The sequence below is a fragment of the Monodelphis domestica genome, chromosome 2, assembly GCF_027887165.1.
Source record: "Monodelphis domestica isolate mMonDom1 chromosome 2, mMonDom1.pri, whole genome shotgun sequence".
Taxonomy (NCBI): Eukaryota; Metazoa; Chordata; class Mammalia; order Didelphimorphia; family Didelphidae; genus Monodelphis; species Monodelphis domestica.
In genome coordinates, this window is record NC_077228.1 from 305,445,084 (window position 1) to 305,469,996 (window position 24,913).

The following is a 24,913-nucleotide window of genomic DNA, read 5'->3' on the forward strand; positions in this document are numbered from 1 at the left end:
AAAATGAGCATGAAAAAATAATTGCGTTTGATGAGTTCTTGTCATAAAATTGATGACAGCTTTATTTATTATAATACTATGTTACTCTCTAAGCCATTATGTTTCCATTAGTATGCCCTGAGATCAGAGGATGAAAAGAAGATAAAGTATCTTGAATAAAATAGTTTGGGGGATATAGCTTTTTACAACTGAAAATTTTGAATCTGTCAGATGGTAATTTATTCAGTCTCAATTTTGAGAATTTCATAAACAGTAGTCTGATTCAATGAAATCTACTTTGACAGTTGATTTTTCCTTTGCTATCTGCAATAATAATTTGGAAGATAAAAAAATGTGAATAAAGTTCCTAAAAGGAATCTTTTATGAAAATATCCCTTGCCAAGTTGCTCAAGAAAAGAATGAATGAATACTAAATAAAGGATTGCTTCATTTGGAGGGACATTAGATTAGATGGCCTCTACGGTCCATTTGAGCTCAAGAATACAGTTGAGCTCAGTTATGAAATAAAGGAGAAGCAGTATAATTTAGTTGAACTAGAAAATTCAGAAGATATGTTCTGGTACTCATCCTACTAGATGTACTTTCCCTACCAATAATAATGAAGAGAGAAATGATCTCTAAGCCTCTATCCACCTCTTTTCTATCGTTGAGAAAGGTCAGATGTCAACAACTACCTCTTTTTTTTCTTAAAATACTAAGCCAAAAGCTTTATTTCTTATATTTAAATGAATGTTTTAAGTAAAATCCAGAGATCCAAGATCCCTGGGATTTTTCCTATTGTAGAAGTTAACTACTTGGTCTATAAACCCCAAAGGGTAGGGATCATTTCTCAGTTAAATTTTTTTATCTTACTCAGTGCCTACCACAATATTCAACACATAGTTAAGTTTTCACTGTCTACAGATTTGAATTGAAGCTAATATGATCTATTTATTATACATAGCATGGTTAAGGAAAATTAAGTAAGAGCTAGATTATGTCCTACATCACTATGACTTGTGTTATGAACTGTGGCGGACAACTCATTCCACTACCAGCTCCTCCATGAGGAGCACTTGAAATATTCTTTAAAACACATTAGATCACAGATATAGAGCTTTGACACAAGGGGAATTGGGAGCAAGAGTATATAAAGGAATTCTAAAGAATGATACTCTGCAAACTACCTTTTATGTAGATATTTGAAAATTCCACATCTAGTCAGTTTTATCATTCAATATTTCTCTGATACATAAAATACACTAGTGCTGAAAAGTGGAAAAGAGAGATGCCACTGAAAAATATCAAATTGATAAAAAAATTTCCCATTTTCTTTCTTGAAACTATTTAGCCACTGAAATGGCTAAAAATAATGCAAGTAATAAGATGATAATAATAATAATTGCGCATCTCCAATTTTGTACAATAGCTGCTGCCTATTTCATTATTTTCCATCCAAAACTCTCCCCTCTTTTTATCCTACTTATTACTGTTGAAGGTATGACGATCTTTGCCATAAAACAAGATTGCAATTGAAGTGTGTTCTTTGATTCCTCAATTTCTCTCTCTCTCTCTCTCTCTCTCTCTCTCTCTCTCTCTCTCTCTCTCTCTCACACACACACACACACACACACACACACACACACACACACACATATATACACACAATCTATATCCAATCTGTTGTCAATGTGTGTTATTTCTACCTTCATAAAATCTCTTGCATATGACCCCTTCTCTCCTCTGAAATTGTCTTCTTGGTGTAGACCCTCATTATCCCAAGCTTGGATGACTACAATAGTTTGCTGTTACCAGTCTATCATTAGTCTCTTCTCATTCCCATCCATCCCTAATTCAACTCTCAAAATGATCTTCCTAAAGTGCATGCCATACTCTTACTCAATAAACTCCAGTGGCTCTCTATCACCTCCAGGATCAAATATAAAATGCTCTGTTTGGTTCAAAGCCTTTCACAATCTGCCGCCCCAAAACTGACCAGTCTTGTTATATCCACCTTCCCCTACCTCCACATAGTATGGGATTTAATGAGATTGGTTTTCTTGCTATTTCTAGCAAAAATCATTTCATCTTCTCTCTCTGAGCATATTCATTAGCTATTCTCCCTATCTGGAATTCTCTCCTTCCTTAACTTCTCCTGCTACATTCCTGCCTTCCTTCAATTCAAGTCCCAGCTGATATCCCACTTTTTATAAGAATTCTTTCCTGATTCTAATAGCTTTCCTCTATTGCTCATTTTCAGTTAATCCAGGATATAGCTTATTTGTACAATTTTTTTTAACTTATTGTCTCCCCCAATCAACTGTGAATCAGGATTATCTCATGGTTTTGTTTTTTTTTTTTTCATATGCCCAGGGTCTAGTAACACATCTGGCAAACTGAAGGTACTTAATAAATATTTGCTGGTTGACTAACATTTATATAGCACTTTAAAATTTGCAAAGTATTTTACATATATTACATCATTTGATTTTCACACAAACTTTATGAAGTCAGAACTACTTAGCTATTACTTTTATTTTCAGAGGAGAAAATAAGGCTAGAGAGATTAAATGACTTTGATAGCACCCAGCTTTATTTATTTTATTTATACCCATTAAAATAACAAAAATTCATAGTTGGGTAGATTCTTTTAGGATTTTATAAAATAAAAGTTACAACAATCATTTATTTTATGAGTTAGAAGAAACATTAACATTGATCGTATCTAAAAAGGAAAGAAAATAGTTCAAAAAGGGCATGCCAGGGCAACACACACACACACACACACACACATATGAAAAATTGTGTACAATCGATGAAAAAGGAAAACTGCATTTTGATGTCAAGGGGGAAAGGATTATTGGGGACATTGGTTCTATGCAATAACTCAAAATGAAAATGGTCATAAGACATTAAACTATGTACTAAATTGCATTGTTCTTATATAGTCTAATAAAAAGCAATGCCCCCTTTTCAGCTGCACTGTATTTCGATAATAGTGTGATGCAGTGAGGCATAGCATGATTTTAACTTTTGTATGAACTTTGATTCATTAGATCTGTTAGACATGAATTTTTCCACTTTTGTCAATATTAGTGGTTCAAAATCTCCACTCCCTATCCCAGTTTCTGAGAAATTTCTGTAAAGTCTTTTCCATGTTCACAGAAAATCCCTTTGTCAATGACTCACTTTCAGGAAAAAACTTCTCACTGCCAAATTGTAGGGTTGAAAAAATACAGAATCAATTTAATTTTCCTTCATGATTCATTATGTTACAGTCCTCCAGAGAATATGTATAGCACTGAAATGGGAACCAAAGAAAAACAAATCTTCAAATAATCAAGAATCACAATCACTTATGAAAGCCATTCTAATCACACTATGATATAGCCACAGATTTGTAATATTTTTTCAAAATCCTTGATTACTTAAAATTTGGGGGAAATTCTCATTATCTTAAATATTCCATACTGAGAAATGCAAACAAATCATAATTCTTAAACATTTCACTTTGTTATTTGTGTTCTTGAGAAAAAAGATAATCACTAAAACTTTTAAAATGGCATAATGATTTTGAAATTACTTTATTCTTTTATAATATCTACATTGAAGAGCAATTCCATTAGTCACATCAAGTTTTGGTAATAAACCAAATTTACTAAGCTACAAGCTAGATATATCTAAATATAAAACAAATCCACTGTAGGTTTCCATTGATAAATGGCATATTCTATAGAGTAGTAAAGTACCAGCAACATAATAAATCTACTTGAATCCTCAGTAATCATTTAGACATGATATAATGAAACAAAGAAAAAATAAAAGTCTTCAGTTTTTTATGACTCTTGCTCAAGGATGGCAACAGAGTTGTGAAAAGCAGGTTAGAGGATATTGAAAATCACACAGTTTTTTGACAAGTTACAAATATTAACTTGGTTGTTGATATTGAATTGTGGATTAATGAAACTAAATATCTAAGTAAATATGATGTTTAAGGAACTGAATCATGTCAACTGAATCATGTCAGTCTTTCCATAAAATGAATCATATCAGCCTTGACATTCTTATTATAAAGAAATCCAGAGAAAAATAAGGATGTTAGTTATATAGAAAGAAAACTCATATGCTCTACTTGGAATGGTTTTTGAAAAGGATGGTCATAACTGGTTTTAGTCTATAATCAAAGACATTTCATGAGACATTTGGTCATTTCTTATAGTGCACATGATCAGGGTTTGCATAAAGCCCACAAAGAGCACAAATACAATTTATGCAGAAAGGATAGTTGCAAAGGAAAAAGTAGTTAAGAAATTTCAAAAAATAGCTCAGTAGGACCCTTCAAAGCAAATCAACACATACTTTGATGTTAGGTGACTTAAATACAAAGATAATGAGTGATGTTAACAAAGAATTCACTGAAGAATATGGGTCAGGAATAAGCAATGAGAAAGACCAAAGACTTATATAGACTACACAGAAGCCTCCTTCCTCTACATAATCAATACTTTACTTTAAAAAAATGGTAAGTTCTAGACAAGGGAAATGCTAACTGAGAACATAATAAGTAAAATGGTTATGTTTTGCCCAATAAGAAAAGGCTTATTATTTATACAGGAGTCATTACCTTGTATGAGTTCTCTATATATATTCAAACTATAGACTTCTCAAAGAAAAAAATCAGTATAACGATATTAGAATAAAAAGGAGGAAAATGATAAAGCATAAATTGGAACATAAACACTGACCTATTTAAATAAGTTATTGGTAATGAAAAATGGGGAATGAAAGCAGAAATGACATGAACACCAATTTATAATAATTTTACACAAATATTTAACTGATATCAATTGTCATAAAAAGGAGAACAAACGAATCTAAAAAGTACCTTAATCAGTTGATTTATTTGTCAACCAAGAAGAAATGTTAGAATGAGGTAATATGGTATAAATTCATTTGTAAAATCTTAGAAGTGATGGAAGATTATGAGCATCATTACCTCATAAAATAGGTAAAAGTGAAGGGTAAAAGCAGTTTAAAGTAAGCTTGTTAAGAGACTCAACTGACCAAAGATGTAAAAAGAACATTTAAGAATGAAAACAGAAGAAAGATAACAAACAGAAGAAGGGGGAGGAGAAATATATACTTTTTAAAAAATTTTCATAATAGGTTGTTTTCTGACTGTTAGGGAAAGTAAAATGACCGTATTTAAACACTAACATCACAGTCCCAAAAGGAAGTGAAAATGACCCAAGAGAACAAATCAGTGTTTTCATATTAGATCAAGTGTACAAAGTGAAAATATGTGCCAGAGATCCTAGAATTGTGAAGGCAGTCATGACTTGTTTCACAAAGTATTTTAATGATAATAATCACAGGTAATATTTACATAGTGATTTAAGGTTTGCAAAGTACTTTATATATGTTATCTGAATGAGGGAAAGATTCCAAAGCTGTGTGGGAAAATATCTTGGCTCTGATTATTTATAAAAAGACACTGAGAAAACATCAGTAACAAATGACCTATATGTTTACTTTTTAAATACAATAAAATTGTATGAGAATTATCTTTATAAGATTTGAAGGCAGTATTATTAGAAAACAGGAAGGCAGGATTTTGCAATTGATAAAATAGAAAGGTCCTGCTGTTATTATTGCTAATTGAAAAAGGTTTTTAATCCAATAGAGTAAAATAACACTTTACAGGCTCTCTTCCAAGAAAGTGTCTCACATTTATACATCAGTTTTAACCAGTAGTCTATCTGGGGAAAAAAAAAAACTGGAAAAGAAGGCAAAGACAGTTTGATTCAGTATAAGTAGTAACTAGATTTAATTAAAGTTGAATTTGAGTTATCTTAGTTTTCCTTAAAACATCAAATATCCTTGGTTGTTGTTCTTTTGAAAGAGTTCTGTGTTTGACCCACTGACATAGCTTGGTGTGTGCTAATCTATGTCACATATCCTGTCCAAAGTTATAACTGAATGAAAGTCAGCTGGTTCATGTCAATTCAGAAAATAGGTTCATTAGCACTTCAAGACTGACTAGCTGCAATGCACTGTGCCCATTTATTTCTAAGTCTTGAAAAGATCTAGCAAATCGAGAGACAGACAGACAGACAGAGACAGAGAGAGAATTTTTGAGTCAATCATACTGGTGTTTCTGATAATGATTTCTTAAAATTGTAAGTTAATGCTAGACAATTTCAAAATGATATTATAAGTCATTTTCTAAGTCCTCTCAAGCATATGAGGATAGAAGAGAGTCAAAAAGGATTGTGCAAAGAGACAAAATACAAAGCCAATGTAATACAGGATCAATGATAAAGAACAAGGATCAAATTATTTTATATGGATCATTCAGTAGTCAGTAATATAAAAAGGAATTGGGAATGCAAGCATTTTTCTTAAAAGGCTTAGAAAGAATGATTTTTGCTATTTTTAACTGTAAACTAAACTATCAGACTACCAAATAGTAGTAGTTGGACATACCAACATATATACATATATTTAAATACATGCATATACACATAGATAAATACATAACTTAACACATGTATATATGTATAACCATATATTAAATAGATGACATGTTCATAGAAAGGCAAAGAAAATATGAAAGAAAGGAGAGGAAGAGAGAGAGTCAGAGAGAAGAAGGGAGAGAAGATATCTTGTGCATTAGGTTGTGCCCACTCTCCACTCCCATTAGAATGTGAGTTCTTTTAAAGCAGGGACCATGTTTTTTATTTTGCCCAGAATTAGCACAGAGTAAAATACTTTGAAAAATAATACACACACACACACACACACACACACACACACACACACACACACACACACATGCACACACAAAAATAGGAGCTCCTGCTTCTCTGATCTTCTCTTTCTGCCAATTTCCCAGGAGCCCTCTCATACTGGAAGCACTCTCCCCCTACAGTGTCTGATTGGTCACAATCTCCATGTTAAGAAAATGCCAGTCAGCCACAGTCATGCCTTTATTTCTCTCTTGGCTCCTTTCTTGACTCTCTTGACTTCTTTTTCTGCAGGTCTTCACCTCTGCATATCTCTACCTACCTTCACCCCTTTAAAAGAATTTTACTTGTATTCATTTCCCAATGCTTAGCAGTGGTCCCACATACAATAAATACTTAATAAGCATTTGTTCACTTCTTAACTTGAAAGAAATAACAGAAAAATTTTTCTGGTAGAACATGGAAGGGCATAAATATGTGAGATAAGTTACAATAAAATTATGAACAATTTATGAAATTATATCTTGTTTTCTTTTCATATCTATACTACATAGTATAAATTCTTGATTATCTCAAACTGTCAACCAAGCATAATTTATAAATTTTACTCTCAGTTTGTCTTTCAGGCCTTTGTCTCTTTATTTGTAAAATTAAAGGGTTGGACTCAGTGAATCCTAAGGTCCTTTTTAGCTCTGAATTTGGGAATTCTATAGCTTTCAACTTTTTTTTTAAAAGGCAGAGTTAAGTGCAAAGTGACCTTTTTGCTTGATTCTTGGGTAGTGTTTTTGTACTAAAATGGCAAAGCTGATAATATATTCAGTCACTAAGGCAATAAAGCTATTTAACTGAGTGAGAAAAACAAGCAAATTGTAGGAAAAAGCCCTTTAATTTTGGCTATAGGTATTTTCCTTATGGACATTCGTATTTCTCCTAAATGGAATAACTTTCTATTAAAAGCTTAAGCTTGGCTTGATCATGCTTTAATATGAAAAGGGTTCAAATAGCTTACAGAGAGGGATTTCACAGAACCAAATCCAAACAAAGCAGAATTCCCTTAAAATATCTGTATCCAAGTTTCCTCAGCCCAGATGGCTTTAATGGTCAGGCTAGAGGCTCCACCCACACCTTCCACGCCCTCTATGTGTTGGCCCTTGACTGTCACTAATGATCCTCAGCTGTTTTGGCTCTTAGTTTCTTCCTGCCTGGCCACCCAACCTCACGTATCTTACAAAAGGAAAAAAAAAATTTAAAGAACCTTTTAAAATGTGATTTCTAAGCTAAAACTATCTCAATAAACATAAACTTTCTAGATCATCTGGGTCTACCAAGGATAGACAAAGTACCTTAGACTACCATCCCCTGACTTAAAAAGTTTATATTTAAAGATATAGATTGACAAGAAACCTCTAATTTGAGCATAAATAATTCTGAATCAATTGTAAGTAATATCCAATGCTCGATTATCAACTAATTTTGGTAACTTCGGCATGATAAAAGACAATTCATTAACACTTGAAAATCCATATGGGATACCCACTCATTCTGGGAATGCTCTGGTTGGAATTAGACATTTCTCAAGAGAATATGAACATTATCCAACACTGTCCATCACAAGAAAAAAAAAACTGGAGAAATCTTGGAACCGAAATGAAATAAATTTGCCCAACAACTTTACCCAGGAGAACCAGAATTCCAAGAAGGGAAGGGGTGATGGCTCTGAGCCTACACAGTATCCTGAAAATGCTTAGGAGTAAGATGATGCTGAGACTAGAGTAAAAATTCTAAGGTCACTCAATACCAAAGAGAGTTCAGGAAAAAAAAAATTTTTTTAAGTTACTGCTCCATAGAACCATGTCATGATAATTTTTAAAACACCTTAGAGTCCATGGGTATTAGCAAACCCTGAAGTAAAATCAATTATTATATGACCTTCACAACCCTTCCCTGTGTGGTGAGTGAAACAAAAGATTAGCAATTAGCCCAGATTTTATTTTCCTTGAAGGATAGAATTGAGATCCAAGGTGCCATGGTATCAGCAATAGGTTGAACAAGAATCCCAAAACCAGCCATAAAAACATTGCCTGGATGGAAAGGATATTAGAAATCACAGTCAAAATTTCTCATTTTATATATGAGGATACTTAGGTCCAGAGTAGTAAAGTGACTTTGCTAAAAATAACATAATTTATAAGTGGCAGAGATAGAATTCCAACTGAGTTCTTCTGACTACCAATTCAGATCTCTTTTCCTTGCCTCTCACTTTTTCTCTTAGCCTCAGTTTTCCCATTTTTTAAATAAGGAATTTGGACATGATAATCTCTACATTTTCTTCCTGTATTGTCAGGATTGTCAGATTGGTACAGGTATAATTTGCCTATATTGGCAAATAGATATGTGATATCTAGTGGATTTTTTCTCTCTAAATCTCAGTTTCCTCATTTATATAATAGGAAGGACTTTGGCTAGATTATTTATTTGTAAGGTATCTGGCATAGTAGCTTGTAGGTTCATAGGTGCTCAATAAATGTTTACTGGATCAGATTAAATCTGAATACAGCTCTAAAAAATTCCATTATTCATTTTTGATTTATATTCTAAGTTAAGAACAATACAAATATGTGGATTTACTATTTTTAAAAAGACCTATTATTGAAGTATATTCTAAAGGTTTTTAAAGAAATTTTTAAAGAAAACATGCAGCTTTTCTAAAGAAACATAGATTTCCTATACTAATATGTTAATATTATATTCCTATAATATATACATATATAAATTTATTCCTATAATAATAGTATATACTATGTATAATGACTATGCCTCTGACAACACAAAGTAAAAAATAGGCTGTCAAAGAGCTAACGATTCATTAAAAAAGAGAAAATGTACAAATATAGGTATACACAAAATGTGTATAAAAGTGATTAGTAAAGACATTTGCAGATAGAAGAATCAACAAAGATGAAATAGAGAAGGGAAGGGAGCAGAGATAAGAAAAGAGTGAGTGAAACAGAGGGTGTGGATGGATAGGAAGAGAAAGAAGGAGGGGGCAGGGAGGAAGAAGGGAGAGAGAGAGAGAGAGAGAGAGAGAGAGAGAGAGAGAGAGAGAGAGAGAGAGAGAGAGAGAGAGAGAGAGAGGCAGAGAGAGAGGCAGAGGCAGAGACAGAGACAGAATACAAAGATGGAGAAAGAGAACATTGTATGTCAGGAAGAGTTAAAAGGTCTATTTAGTAAAGCCAAAGAGTCTATGAAGTCTATGATATGTAATGAGGCTAGAAAGATATGTTGAAGCCAGGCTTTGAATGGCTTTAAATGGTCAAGCAGTAGTCAGTCAGTCAGTCAAATACCTACAGGCACTATGTTCAGTGTTGGGGATAGGATGAGAAGAAATAGCAGTTCCCTACTCTCAAAATACTCACATTCTAATTGGGGAAATATACACATATAAAAAAGAGAGAGAGTAAATTGAAGGTAGCCTTAGATAGAAGGCAATAGCATTAAAGAGACTAAACGGTGAGATGATAACATTAAAATGTAAAAGAATACAATAGCTTAAAGAAGTAACAAATTATGTTCAAGATCACAGAAACAAAATGTAATGAGCATTAACTGGCTCTCTAAATGGGTCACTTAGCCCATGAAAAAACTGCTCTAGTTTGTCTTGTTTTGTCTTCATTGTTAATTCCCCTTGGAAATGGGAGTAATTTGAGGCAAACCATCTCTCCCACCTTTTGAAGCTCTATAGATATTGTGTTGACATGCTAAAAATCTTAAAGAAGTAAAAAACTACTAGTGAACACACAGAGCATAAAGTGTTTAATAAAGATGTCAACAAAATTACAGTCTATTTATTGTAGATAATAATAACCATCATTTAAATTAATCTAGCACTTACTATATGCCAGGCATTGTGCTGAGTGTTTTACAAATATTATCTCATTTGATCCTCATAACAATCCTGTGAAGCAGGCATTATTATTATTCCCATTTTATAGATGAAAAAACTGAGGCATGTGTGTGGAACAGACAGCATGTGTGTGGGGTTAGATTTGAACTCAGGTCTTCTTTTCATCGAGCTAAGTCTCTATTCATTGGATTACTTAGCTTACACATACTTCCCAAATCGTGCTGTAAGCCCCACATGCAGACACAAGTTCATTTCCAAATGTCTACTTGCTCTTGTCAGAAGGGATCTATGCAAGATTCTAGACTTTGTTCTCTTTAAACCCTCACCTTCTGCCTTAGAACTGATCAGTTCTAAGGCAGGAGAGTAAGAGTTAAGCAATTGGGTATTCCCCAAAGTGACTTGCCCAGGGTCACACAGCAAGGAATTATCTGCTCATATTTGAAAACAAGTCCCCCCAACTCCAGGCCTGGCTTTCTATACACTGAGTCACCTAACTACCCCAAGATCTGGACTTTAAATATGGCCAATAAAAATATATATTTTGGTTGAGCTCAAAATCCTAAGAACTTAGTGAATTTTAAGAGTTGAGTTTTTATTTAAAATATTTCTGGAAATGAAAAAAAAGTTTGTATTAACTAAATTATGATTTAATGACCTACTCTTAAACTACAAAAAGTTGATTTAAAAAAATACTACTTATTTTTAACTTTTGAAGAAAACTATCTCTGAATCAGTGAAAATTCAAACTAGAAAGGATCCTAGATATTAAATTAAAAAACCTGGGTTCAACTTAGTTATTTAATGTCTAGAGGACCTTAGGCAAGTCACTGAATATCTTAGTGTTTCTGTTTCCTCATCTATAAAATGAGTGATCTTTCCCAAATCTGATACTTTATGATTCTGCCAGATTTGGGATGGACCAGCCCACATTTAATCCATTATTATTTTACATATGAACTTTTACATATACATGAAAAGACCAGGTTCCTTTAATTAGCTAGCATCTTCCAATGAAATTAGAGATGCAAAGGGCAGAAGAACTACATGTTATAATAAAATTTAAAAAAAGGAAAATCTTTACCAAGATTACAAAATTTTTTATAACTAGTGTTTATACTGAAGAAAGGAAGGGGGTAGCATTTTGTGGTTTGTGGTTTCCTTTTTTCCTTTGGTGGATGGTGCCTGACTATATTAACATTAAGCTCCAAATGTTAATCAGAATTCCTTAAGATAAAATTATACAAAGGGTTTCCCTGAGAAAGTGCGGTTGGTTGCTTGGACACATACACAAATTTCAGGGAAACGAAGTATAACAAACTGTACTAAGTTAATAAACTGATAAAAAAAATTTGGAAAAACAGTGTTAAGCTTCAAATTCAACAGGAAAAGAAAGGGCTGTAACTTAACATGTCATCACATAAAAAAGGCTTCAAGTAAATGAGAAAAATATTCATGTTTTCCTTGTGATTAGAGCATAACATTTTAAGAACCCCAAGGACCAGTTCTTCTCTAAGAAGTAGCCTCAGTTTGAAATGTTTGCCTTCCTTACAAAATTAGCTAGCCCCTAAAGCACAGGATATATGTTTTCCAAGGAACCTGCCTTTAAGGTTTATGGCTCCCTTTTTTCATTTCGTGGTTTATCACAGAAGAAAAACAATTGCTTGATCACATGGGTTGATGTAGACTCTAAACAATCACCCTAGTGCAATGATCAATAATATGGAAATGGTCTTAATCAATGATACATGTAAAACCCAGTGGAATTGCATGTTGGCTATGGGGAGGAGGGAAAAACATGAATCATGCAACCATGGAAAAATATTCTAAATTAATTAATTAAATAAAAATTTTCAATTCATTTCGCGGTTTATATCTGGCCATATAAGCAATGGGATCGTAAAAGTAATCATAATTCTTTAAGATAAAATGTTCAAGAGTTGTAACCTCCCCCAACACACACACACACACACACAATATGTATTTATATATATGTTGTTTCCTTAGAACATAATACATTTTACACATAATCTATGTATATATAATAATACAACATAAAATAATATAATATAAAATATGATGTTTTTCTCAGAACAAATTATATATATACACACACATTTTATTTTCTATATATGATATAATATATCATATTTAACTTGGATACATACAGAGGCATCATTCAGAAAGTCAACAGACTACATAATAGTTTGGAAAGAATGGGGGAAAAACAAATTCATCAGGGAAAAAAATAAGACATGATATAGGTAACTATACAAGGACATGTTATTAATGAATCTTCCTAAAGTACTTTAAAAGGTGATTTCTTTTATACCCATTTTGGATTAATATCTATAATACATCAAGATGTCCTGGTATCTTTCTACCAATAAAATATGTAGGTCAGAAGATTCATTCATAGTTTTTTTCAAAGCAAGTTTTATTCTTTTAATCATATATCCCAAAGAGTATAAATGTCTTTAAAAGTCTAATCAATAAGAATGAATATGTGAAACAATTTTGTTTGCATTTCTCTTACAAACTACAGTTTCTCTAAAGGAGAAAAACAAAGGAATAACTAAAGCCAAGATACCATTTGAACTACATCTTATATTTCTGGAATATTTACCAAAGGTCAATGACATTTAGTGGGGAAAAAGGAGGGATATGGGGAAAGATTAAAGAGCAGAAAAAGGAGATGGAGAATGATACTTAACAAAATAATACAGAACTAATTTTATAATGTCAAGACTAAAGATGACTAAGCTTTTAGTACTCACAGGCTTACCATCTTGACCAGGCTGTCCTGGATAACCATGATTCCCAGGTTGTCCAGGGTCTCCCTTGAAAGACAAAAATAAATACATAAATTACAGAACATCTACACCCATTAATATAACAAAAATATAATGTAACTAATATGTCATGATAATTTAACCTCTGTCTTCTAATAAGCCTGTCCATGGCTTTCAAAGAATAGTGTTCCATAATCTATGGGCAATAAGCCTGGGCATACTTTTGGAAAATTAGTGACTACACCACAATGTTTCTTTATAGCCAGCATTTCAAGCCAGAAAGCTACCACTCGCTAACTAATTTAAATAAAAGAAAACCAAATCAATTAAACAAACAAACAAAAGCAATTAATGGGAATGAGTGCATATTTTTCTCCAATTTTGGTGAAGATTCACTTAAATAGTAGTAATTTCTTCATCTCTCTTTCTAGGAGCTTGGCTTGGGTCATTCTGCTAAAACCTAAAAAGCCTCTTCACTCATTCAATAAGTCCCTAAAAAAAGTGCCTGGAACAGATGTGAACAGATGTGAGAGGATTAGAATCAACTGCCTAATATTTAGGCCATTCTTTTGGGTAACAGATCATTCCCAGTTGGCCCAGTGATTAAACTATAACTAAAGACCTTTACAAGATGGGAAAGGCTGCATGTAGCCAATCTCCTTACTGTAAAACAATTTTTTTTAGGCTACTAACTAGAGTTGTATACAGTATTCCTGAAATAAAAAAAGAAAAATGAAAAGGATTCCTTTTATTTCAGGGACATCAATAGAGGGATAAAATGGTCTTTTAATAGGCAATACAATACAACAAAGGGACTTCAACAGAAAAGAAAAAAGGAAATTTCATCTTTAAATCTGATGCAGAAAGATTACTTAAAAATCTAGAAACTGTAGCTGTAAAAATGAAAGAAATCTCTACCTGATTGGGATATTAGGTAAATGAAATCTCTTTAGCAGCAGGAGAGGTAGAAGATGGAAATGAGATACAGAATCCTATATTAGGGCAGTTGGGTTTGAGGGCATTATATTCATGTTCCTGAGAAAATACAGTGTCTGTATTTGTGTGTGTGTGTGTGTGTGTGTGTGTGTGTGTGTGTGTGTACGTGTAGATAGTGTGCATGTGTGTTTGTGTTCCATTCCCCCATTTCTATAAATAAAATTTTTCTACAAGATTGAAAGTCTGTTTTCCACAATGGCTCTCAAAGCATGGATCATTCTTTTATAATAGAAACACATGTCAGCAAAACTAATGTTTCCATAACTTCATTATTATTCAGAGGTTATTCTAATATTTAGGAGGGAAAGAAAAAAAAAAACCTTCCACTGAACAAGTTGAAAACTTTTCATGAGAAAGGTAAGGTGGGCAGTCATTAGGAATGAATACATTTTTAAAAGTATTTTAGAAGACTTTCTAGCCTGGGATCTCTCTTCTATTAAGTTACCACACATCTGCCTTTCCCCAGACCACAGGAATTCTTTTTATAATTCAGAATTCCATGATTCAGCTACCAGAACTTAGTTTCTTCCTTTACTTTTGTCTATGAGCATTTAGCATACCTATGCGCCCCTTAGTTTTAAACATACACAAGCACACACACAAGCATAAACACACACCTCGTGAATATCATGGTCTATCAAATGAGGTTCTTTTTTTCAGAAGTTCAAAGCATCAAGTTTTGTCAAATAATCACTCTAGTTTTCCAATTGTCTATTTTAGAAAAGTTCTATAAAACATGATTACTTTAAATGAAGGTTAAAATAACATCTCTAAATTCAGTCCAAAAGCAAACTGATAACAAATCCAAAAATCATATACTAAAGTCATAGACTTTCAGATCATCTGGCTTACAACATACCAAAACATGCTCTAACCAGATTCTAGATCAACTTTGGAAATGAAAAGACATAAGATGAATTTTTTATTTTACTTTTTTGATAGCATTTGATCTCACCTTTAACATTCTCGGGTCTAGACTTTAATAATAAACAGAGTATGAAACACATGATGAAAGTTTATACATGGGATTGACATTTAAGCTAAAAAAATCAAAATTAGGTCTTTGAATAACAGGACAACAGGCTATCAAGTGAAAGATGTTCCTGTTATGGTGAAATTCTGGTGCTAGCAATTTAGAAACAGGAAATTAAATTAAAGTTGACATGATACTTTCTTATTTAATATAATCTGAGCCACCAGATTTGGCATAACAAGTCTTACTTGCAACATTAAAATTAGCAACAGTCTTATTTTGCATTGGATACTTTCATTTTTGCCAATTTAAGAACAAATATCACCAAGCAGGGAACATTGAAAAAATATATGTTTTTTGCAAATCACATAATATGTGTACATTTTAAAAGAAGCATTCATTTTTCTACAACAATATGCCTTGAATAAGTAGATCAGTTGTTTACAAAACATAATGCTCATGGAGATCATGGATTCTATTACCACTAATAGAAAAACTGAAATGTTTGCCCCATTGTCAGTGGGATTATAATAGCATTTCCTTCTTTGAAAGACTATTAATGTATGGGGGAGGGGAGGAAAAGAACATGAATCTTGTAACCAAGGAAAAATGTTCTAAATCAACTAATTAAATAAAATTTTCAAAAAAAAAAAGAGAGAGTACTAATGTAGGCATATAAAAATAATCATATAAGGCCAAGATTATAAGAGTTATATATAGAGAAATAGTGTGGTTCAGTAGATAGAGTACTAGCCTCTGAGTCAAGAGGATGTGCTTTTGAGTCTTACTTCTGATACATACTTCTTGATGGACCCTAAACAGACAATTTAAGCTCATTAAGAATGGCCCAGGCACTTCCGGGTAATCATGGCTGCAATCTAGACGCCACACGCTTCCTCTCCCCGGCACCGAACGAAATAGACTACATCAAAGGAGCATAAAATCACCTTTGGAGGAACAGAAGGACTTCCCAGTACCCCACAGAGGCAAAGGTACGTGGGGCTTGAACATTTCCACACTAAAATAAGAAGGAAAAGCTTGCACAGAAAAGTGAACTGAGCCGCCCTTACCCCACCCCACCTCCCCCACTAAACCAGAGTGAGCTACCTGAGCGCTCACCGGGACAGCGAATGAGTGGGGAGCGTCTCTGTCTGGGGGAGCACTCCAGGGTCCTTGGGATCTGGGGACTGCCAGGAAAAAACGTCTCAGGGCGCTTTCACTGGAGAACCCAGCGGAACTGTACTTGGGGCGGGCTGCGTTGAACACCGCGCGCTGATTATCTGGGCGGAGCTGAATACCTGGGCTCTGAGGCTGGGAAGAACTAGTCTGAAGCAACCTAAATTCACAGAAAAACCGCTCATATAACCCAGACCCCAGACCAAAAAGGAAAGGGGAATAAAATCACCAAAGGGATGGCTCACATGGCCCAAAATCAAGCCTCCAGGAAGAAAGGGAAAAAAGTGACTATTGAAAACTTTTATGGTGGAAGTACCCAAGGAAAAGAGGAGAATGAGGAGGAAATCCAAAAAAATTCAGAACACGCCTCCCAAAATGGAAACTATCAACAAGCTCTGGAAGATCTCAAACTGGAACTTATCCAAAAGATGGAAACCTGGAAAGAAAAATGGGAGAAAGAGATCAGCTGTCTGACAGATAAGACTGCTCAATTGGAAAAAGAACTCGAAGCATCCAATAGAAGGGCAGACAAGGCTGAAAAGCAAAACCAGTCCCTAATGACCAGAATTAAGCACCTCGAAGAAAGTGAGATGATAAAACAGCAAGAATCAATAAAGCAAACCCAAATAATTAATGAATTGGAAGAAAACATAAAATATCTCACTGAGAAGGTCACAGACCTGGAGAACAGAGGAAGACGAGAAAATCTCCGTATTATCGGTCTCCCAGAAAAACCAGAGGTAAACAACAAATTGGATATTATTCTACAGGAGATTATAAAAGAAAATTGCCCCCACGTTCTGGAGCAAGGGGGCAAAATAGAAATAGAAAGGATTCATAGAACACCTTCTATACTAAATCCCCAAAAGACAACGCCTAGGAATGTAATTGCCAAATTCAAGAGCTTCCAAGTAAAGGAGAAAATCCTACAAGAAGCCAAGAAGAAGAGCTTCAGATATAAGGGGGCTCCCATAAGGATCACACACGACTTAGCGGCTAACACACTAAGAGACCGCAAAGCATGGAACACGATATTTAGAAAGGCAAGAGAGCTGGGTCTCCAACCAAGAATCAACTACCCAGCAAAAGTGACTATATACTTCCAGGGGAAAGTATGGGCATTCAACAAAATAGAAGATTTCCAAGCATTTGCTAAGAAAAGACCAGAGCTCTGTGGAAAGTTCGATATCCAAGCACAGAAAGCAAGAGAAACATGAAAAGGTAAATATGAAAGAAAGGGAAAAGGAGATAAATCTTATCTTTTTCTTTAAGTCAAACTCTCTTCTATAAGGACTACATTTACATCAAATTATATATATTAATATGTGGGGAAAATGTTTTGTGTAACTCTCATAAATTGTATCATCATAAGAGTAGTTAGAAGAAACATGCATAGGGAAAGATTGGGGCATTAAGAAGATTTGGGGAAAGTTGGGGCAAAGAAAGGAAAAGGGAGGGGGGAACCGCGATAATACCAAGATTAACTTCAAGAAATAGGGGGGGAATCAATAGAATAATCTTTCCCATATAAAGATACACATGGGAAGGGGAGGGGAAGAACTCTCATATGAGAAGGAGAGGAAGAGAGCGTGAAGTGGAATTACTTAAACCTTACTCTCAGTGAAATCAAATCTGAGAGGGAAGAACATCTAGATCCAGTGGGATCCTGAATTCTATCTTATCCATTAGGGTAAGAAAGAAAGGAAAATCAAGGAGGGGGAGGTGGGAGGGAGTACAAAAAGGGAGGGAAGGAGAGGGGGGAGGGGAAGGGAGCATAAAAAGGGAGGGGATAGAAAGGGAAGAATCTCAAGGGAGGGGACTAGGGGGACTGACCTAAAGTAAATCACTGGTTCAAAAGGAGAAAGCTAAAGAAGAAAGGTCAGAACTAGGGGAAGATATGAAAATGCCAGCGAATCCACAAATAACAATCATAACTTTGAACGTGAATGGGATGAACTCACCCATAAAACGTAGACAAATAGCAGATTGGATTAGAACCCAAAACCCTACCATATGTTGTCTTCAAGAAACACATATGAGACGGGTTGACACTCACAAGGTTAGAATTAAAGGTTGGAGTAAGACCTTTTGGGCCTCAACCGATAGAAAGAAGGCAGGAGTTGCAATCATGATATCTGACAAAGCCAAAGTACAAATAGACCTGATCAAAAGGGATAGGGAAAGTAAATATATTCTGCTAAAAGGAAGTATAGACAATGAGGTAATATCACTAATCAACATGTATGCACCAAATGGTATAGCATCCAAATTTTTAATAGAGAAACTAGGAGAATTGAAGGAGGAAATAGACAGTAAAACCATATTAGTGGGAGACTTGAACCAACCACTATCAAATTTAGACAAATCAAACCAAATAATAAATAAGAAAGAGGTAAAAGAGGTGAATGAAATCTTAGAAAAATTAGAATTAATAGACATATGGAGAAAAACAAATAGGGACAAAAAAGAATACACCTTCTTTTCAGCACCACATGGCACATTCACAAAAATAGATCATACACTAGGTCATAGAAACATGGCACTTAAATGCAGAAAAGCAGAAATATTAACTGCAGCCTTTTCAGATCACAAGGCAATTAAAATATTGATCGGCAAGGGTACATGGAGACCCAAATCAAAAATTAATTGGAAATTAAATAACATGATACTCCAAAATCGGATAGTTAGAGAAGAAATCATAGAAACAATTAACAATTTCTTTGAAGAAAATGACAACGGCGAAACATCCTTTCAAACCTTATGGGATGCAGCCAAGGCAGTACTTAGAGGAAAATTCATATCCCTGAGTGCATATATTAACAAATTAGGGAGGACAGAGACCATGGAATTGGAAATGCAAATCAAAAAACTTGAGAATGAACAAATTAAAAACCCCCAGAAGAAAACCATACTAGAGATCCTAAAAATTAAGGGAGAAATTAATAAAATGGAAAGTGACAGAACTATTGAGCTAATAAACAAGACTAGAAGCTGGTACTTTGAAAAAACAGACAAAATAGACAAAGTACTGGTTAATTTAATTAAAAAAAGGAAAGAAGAAAGGCAAATTAATAGCATCAAGGATGAAAAGGGGGATCTCACCTCCAATGAAGAGGAAATTAAGGCAATCATTAAAAACTACTTTGCCCAACTATATGGCAATAAATATACCAACCTAGGTGATATGGATGAATATTTACAAAAATATAAATTGCCTAGACTAACAGAAGAAGAAATAGTTTTCTTAAATAATCCCATATCAGAAAAAGAAATCCAACAGGCCATCACAGAACTTCCTAAGAAAAAATCCCCAGGGCCTGATGGATTCACCAGCGAATTCTATCAAACATTCAGAGAACAGTTAATCCCAATACTATACAAACTATTTGACATAATAAGCAAAGAGGGAGTCCTACCAAACTCCTTTTATGACACAAGCATGGTACTGATTCCAAAACCAGGCAGGCCAAAAACAGAGAAAGAAAACTATAGACCAATCTCCCTAATGAATATAGATGCAAAAATCCTAAATAGGATACTAGCAAAAAGACTCCAGCAAGTGATTAGAAGGGTCATCCACCACGATCAAGTAGGATTTATACCAGGGATGCAGGGCTGGTTCAACATTAGGAAAACTATCCACATAATTGACCACATCAACAAGCAAACCAACAAGAACCACATGATTATCTTAATAGATGCAGAAAAAGCATTTGATAAAATATAACACCCATTCCTACTAAAAACACTAGAAAGCATAGGAATAGAAGGGTCATTCCTAAAAATAATAAACAGTATATATCTAAAACCATCAGCTAATATCATCTGCAATGGGGACAAACTAAATCCATTCCCATTAAGATCAGGAGTGAAACAAGGATGCCCATTATCACCTCTATTATTTGACATTGTATTAGAAACACTAGCAGTAGCAATTAGAGAAGAAAAAGAAATTGAAGGCATCAAAATAGGCAAGGAGGAGACCAAATTATCGCTCTTTGCAGATGACATGATGGTCTACTTAAAGAATCCTAGAGACTCAACCAAAAAGCTAATTGAAATAATCAACAACTTTAGCAAAGTTGCAGGATACAAAATAAACCCACATAAGTCATCAGCATTTCTATATAATTCCAACACAGCTCAGCAGCAAGAACTAGAAAGAGAAATCCCATTCAAAATTACCCAAGACAAAATAAAATACTTAGGGATCTATCTCCCGAGACAAATACAGGATCTATATGAACACAACTACAAAACACTTTCCACACAACTAAAACTAGACTTGAACAATTGGAAGAACATTAACTGCTCATGGGTAGGACGAGCCAATATAATAAAAATGACCATCCTACCCAAACTCATCTATCTATTTAGTGCCATACCCATGGAACTTCCAAAAATTTTTTTTACTGATTTAGAAAAAAACATAACAAAGTTCATTTGGAAGAACAAAAGATCAAGGATATCCAGGGAATTAATGAAAAAAAAATACAAAGGAAGGGGGTCTTGCAGTCCCAGATCTCAGACTATATTACAAAGCAGCGGTCATCAAAACAATTTGGTACTGGCTAAGAGACAGAAAGGAGGATCAGTGGAATAGACGGGGGGCAAGCAACCTCAGCAAGACAGTATATGACAAACCCAAAGATCCCAGCTTTTGGGACAAAAATCCACTATTTCATAAAAACTGCTGGGAAAATTGGAGGACAGTGTGGGAAAGATTAGGCTTAGATCAACACCTCACACCCTACACCAAGATAAATTCAAAATGGATGAATGACTTGAACATAAAGAAGGAAACTATAAGAAAATTAGGCGAACACAGAATAGTATACATGTCAGACCTTTGGGAAGGGAAATACTTCAAAACCAAGCAAGAATTAGAAAGAGTTACAAAATGCAAAATAAATAATCTGGATTACATCAAATTAAAAAGTTTTTGTACAAACAAAACCAATGAAACCAAAATCAGAAGGGTAGCAACAAATTGGGAAACAATCTTCATAAAAACCTCTGACAAAGGTTTAATTACTAAAATTTATAAAGAACTAAATCAATTGTACAAAAAATCAAGCCATTCTCCAATTGACAAATGGGCAAGGGACATGAACAGGCAATTCTCAGCCAAAGAAATCAAAACTATTAATAAGCACATGAAAAAGTGCTCTACATCTCTTATAATCAGAGAGATGCAAATCAAAACAACTCTGAGGTATCACCTCACACCTAGCAGATTGGTTAACATTACAGCAAAGGAAAGTAATGAATGCTGGAGGGGATGTGGCAAAGTGGGGACATTAATTCATTGCTGGTGGAGTTGTGAATTGATCCAACCATTCTGGAGGGCAATTTGGAACTATGTCCAAAGGGCGATAAAAGACTGTCTGCCCTTTGATCCAGCCATAGCACTGCTGGGCTTGTACCCCAAAGAGATAATGGAAAAAAAAGACTTGTACAAAAATATTCATAGCTGCGCTCTTTGTGGTGGCCAAAAATTGGAAAATGAGGGGATGCCCTTCAATTGGGGAATGGCTGAACAAATTGTGGTATATGTTGGTGATGGAATACTATTGTGCTAAAAGGAATAATAAAGTGGAGGAATTCCATGGAGACTGGAACGACCTCCAGGAAGTGATGCAGAGCGAAAGGAGCAGAACCAGGAAAACATTATACACAGAGACTGATACATTGTGGTACAATCGAAGGTGATGGACTTCTCCATTAGTATCAACGCAATTACCCTGAACAATCTGCAGGGATCTAAAAAAAAATACTACCCACAAGCAGAGGATAAACTGTGGGAGTAAAAACACCGCAGAAAAGCAACTGCTCGACTACAGGGTTGGAGGAGATAAGACTGAGGAGAGACTCTAAATGAACACTATAATGCAAACTCCAACAACAGGGAAATGGGTTCGAGTCAAGAACACATGTGATAACCAGTGGAATCATGCGTCGGCTATGGGAGAGGGAAAGGGGGGGGGAAAGGGGAGGGGAGGAAAAGAAAACGATCTTTGTTTCCAGTGAATAATGTATGAAAACGACCAAATAAAATAATATTTTTAAAAAAAATGGCCCAGGCAGTTCTCCAAGAGTATTAGTTGTAGGTATGCATTGAACTTTCTTTATGTCAATGAAAATTATAGGTTCATATAAAAATACCAGATTGTAATGAAAGTGAACTGGAGTAAACGGTTCATGGGCATATATGTGTACAAAGAAAAACCCAGTTTTCCTTATTACAATTGCATTATAGAATTTACTTACTTTGGGGCCTTGGAGTCCTGGTTTTCCTGGTGGACACACACAGGGAGCTGGTGTAGAGCCTACATCACTGGGACCATTCAGACACTATGCAAGACAAAATAAAAATAAACAAAAATATAAGCTTAAAACCTTTCAAATGTGCATTTTATTAAATCATTACAATGGAATTTCATGGTCACTTGGTCCTTGGGGACCTAGAACAGCCTACCACAGGTGAGAGTATGACCAGCATATTATCATGGTTAAAAACCTTTATACTGCCTTTCCCAGCTTGCTAATATAAATCACACAGCTTCAGAGACACGATCTTTGAGAATTATTAAGTTTCTCTATCATGCATATATCATGTACATTTACTGATCTTTAATATAGATTCTGGGGTGTATGGGGTGCTCATGGAGGGGTAGTATCTCTGGTATGGAGGGCTTGTTGTGCCCTCCTAGGGCAGCTCTCCAGCCTCTGACCCCCACCTGACACCCAGCTCTCACTTGTAGCTCCCAGTAGCTGCTAGCATGTGGCAGCGGCCACACGCCGGGCAATGGCTTCAACAGGCCGGCTAAACCTTGTGAGGGTAGCCATCAGGTCATCGACCCCTGGTGAACCAGGGCTTTGCTCACCCAGCATGTGAAAACTGCTTCAGCTGAACAGACGGAAGAAACCAATAAGAAGGTTCAACGGCTGAGATGGCGACGCAGCAAAGCACTGTGGAGTGCTTAGGGCGTGTTCGAGCACAAAGGACAAGTCCATCCAATGCAGCTGAGGAAGTCTCCAGACATAACAATTTTTTCGTGCCACTGGACCCAGGCTTCCATCGCCGAAAGAGGGGGGCTGTCTCTGTGCATCAGCTTTTCCACTTAAATCTCTTTCACGCACAAGTATCTTTGTGCACACTCATCTATCCTAACCTCGTCCACCCTCTTCAAGACCTGCAGCGATGGGGGAGTGGCGACACAACAGGTGGCAGTGACCACTGGCAATTGTAGTCACGATCCTGCATGTAGGCGGCCCACGGACCAGTCGTCGCTCGGCCCTGTGGGCACCAGGGACGTTTGGCAACATCCTGGGCGACTGAGCAGCCCTCTCTAGGACAGCACTGCTCACCCTAATCAAGGGAGGGGACTAGAAAAGGTGTCCCAAACATTGCCTGCCCTACAAACACCCGGTCAGCACACCGCGGCTGGCGGGTAATCCCCTTGAAGCGGTCAACATCAAAGAAAAAATACAAAGAAACTCCTACTAGGAGCATGGAACATCAGGACATTACTTGATAGAGAGAATACCCCAAGACCTCAGAGAAGAACAGCTCTAATCAGTAAAGAACTGGTGCGATATAACATCGACATTGCAGCCTTAAGTGAAACACGCTTACCAGAAGAGGGATCACTCAGCGAACCCACCATTGGATACACCTTCTTCTAGAAAGGTAGAGCCTCAAATGAAGACAGAATCCATGGTGTTGGCCTGGCCATCAAGACCAGTTTGCTCAAACAGCTGCCAGACTTGCCTGTGGGCATCAGCGAGAGGCTCATGAAGATCCGTTTGCCTCTCAGCAAAGACCAGTATGCCACAATCATCAGCGCATTTGCCCCAACACTGACCAGCACAGAGGAGACCATCGAGCAGTTCTACTCTGACCTGAGAGCCTTCCTGCACTCAATGCCCACAAATGCCAAGCTGATATTACTGGGAGACTTCAAAGCCCGCGTTGGCCAGGACCATGAAAGATGGAAAGGAGTGCTCAGCAAACACAGCGTGGGCAAAATGAACAACAACGGCCTACTGCTACTCAGCAAATGCTCAGAGTTCGAACTCACTATCACGAACACTGTGTTCAGAATGGCGAACAAATATAAAACAACGTGGATGCACCCATGATCAAAACAGTGGCATCTCATTGACTACATCATTGTATGCTGGTGAGACATCCAGGATGTAAAGATCACCAGAGCCATGAGAGGAGCTGAATGCTGGACAGACCACCGATTGGTTAGAGCGACTCTTCAAATGCACATTGTACCTCACCATCCAAAATGCACCCAGACAGTTCATTCATTTTACAACGTGAGTCATCTTAGAGATC

The 24,913-nt window shown here is 35.6% G+C and overlaps 1 protein-coding gene across 1 annotated transcript in view; it reads right to left on the bottom strand.

The window, feature by feature from the left end:
* COL21A1 (collagen type XXI alpha 1 chain) overlaps positions 1-24,913 on the bottom strand; it is a 272,179-nt gene that overhangs the window by 91,269 nt on the left and 155,997 nt on the right. Inside the window, exons 9-10 of the mRNA XM_001371647.4 lie at positions 22,834-22,917; positions 13,404-13,466 (exon numbers count right to left, since the gene is read on the bottom strand). Of these exons, the coding sequence (XP_001371684.2) occupies positions 13,404-13,466; positions 22,834-22,917 (147 nt within the window). The remainder of the gene's footprint in view (positions 1-13,403; positions 13,467-22,833; positions 22,918-24,913) is intronic.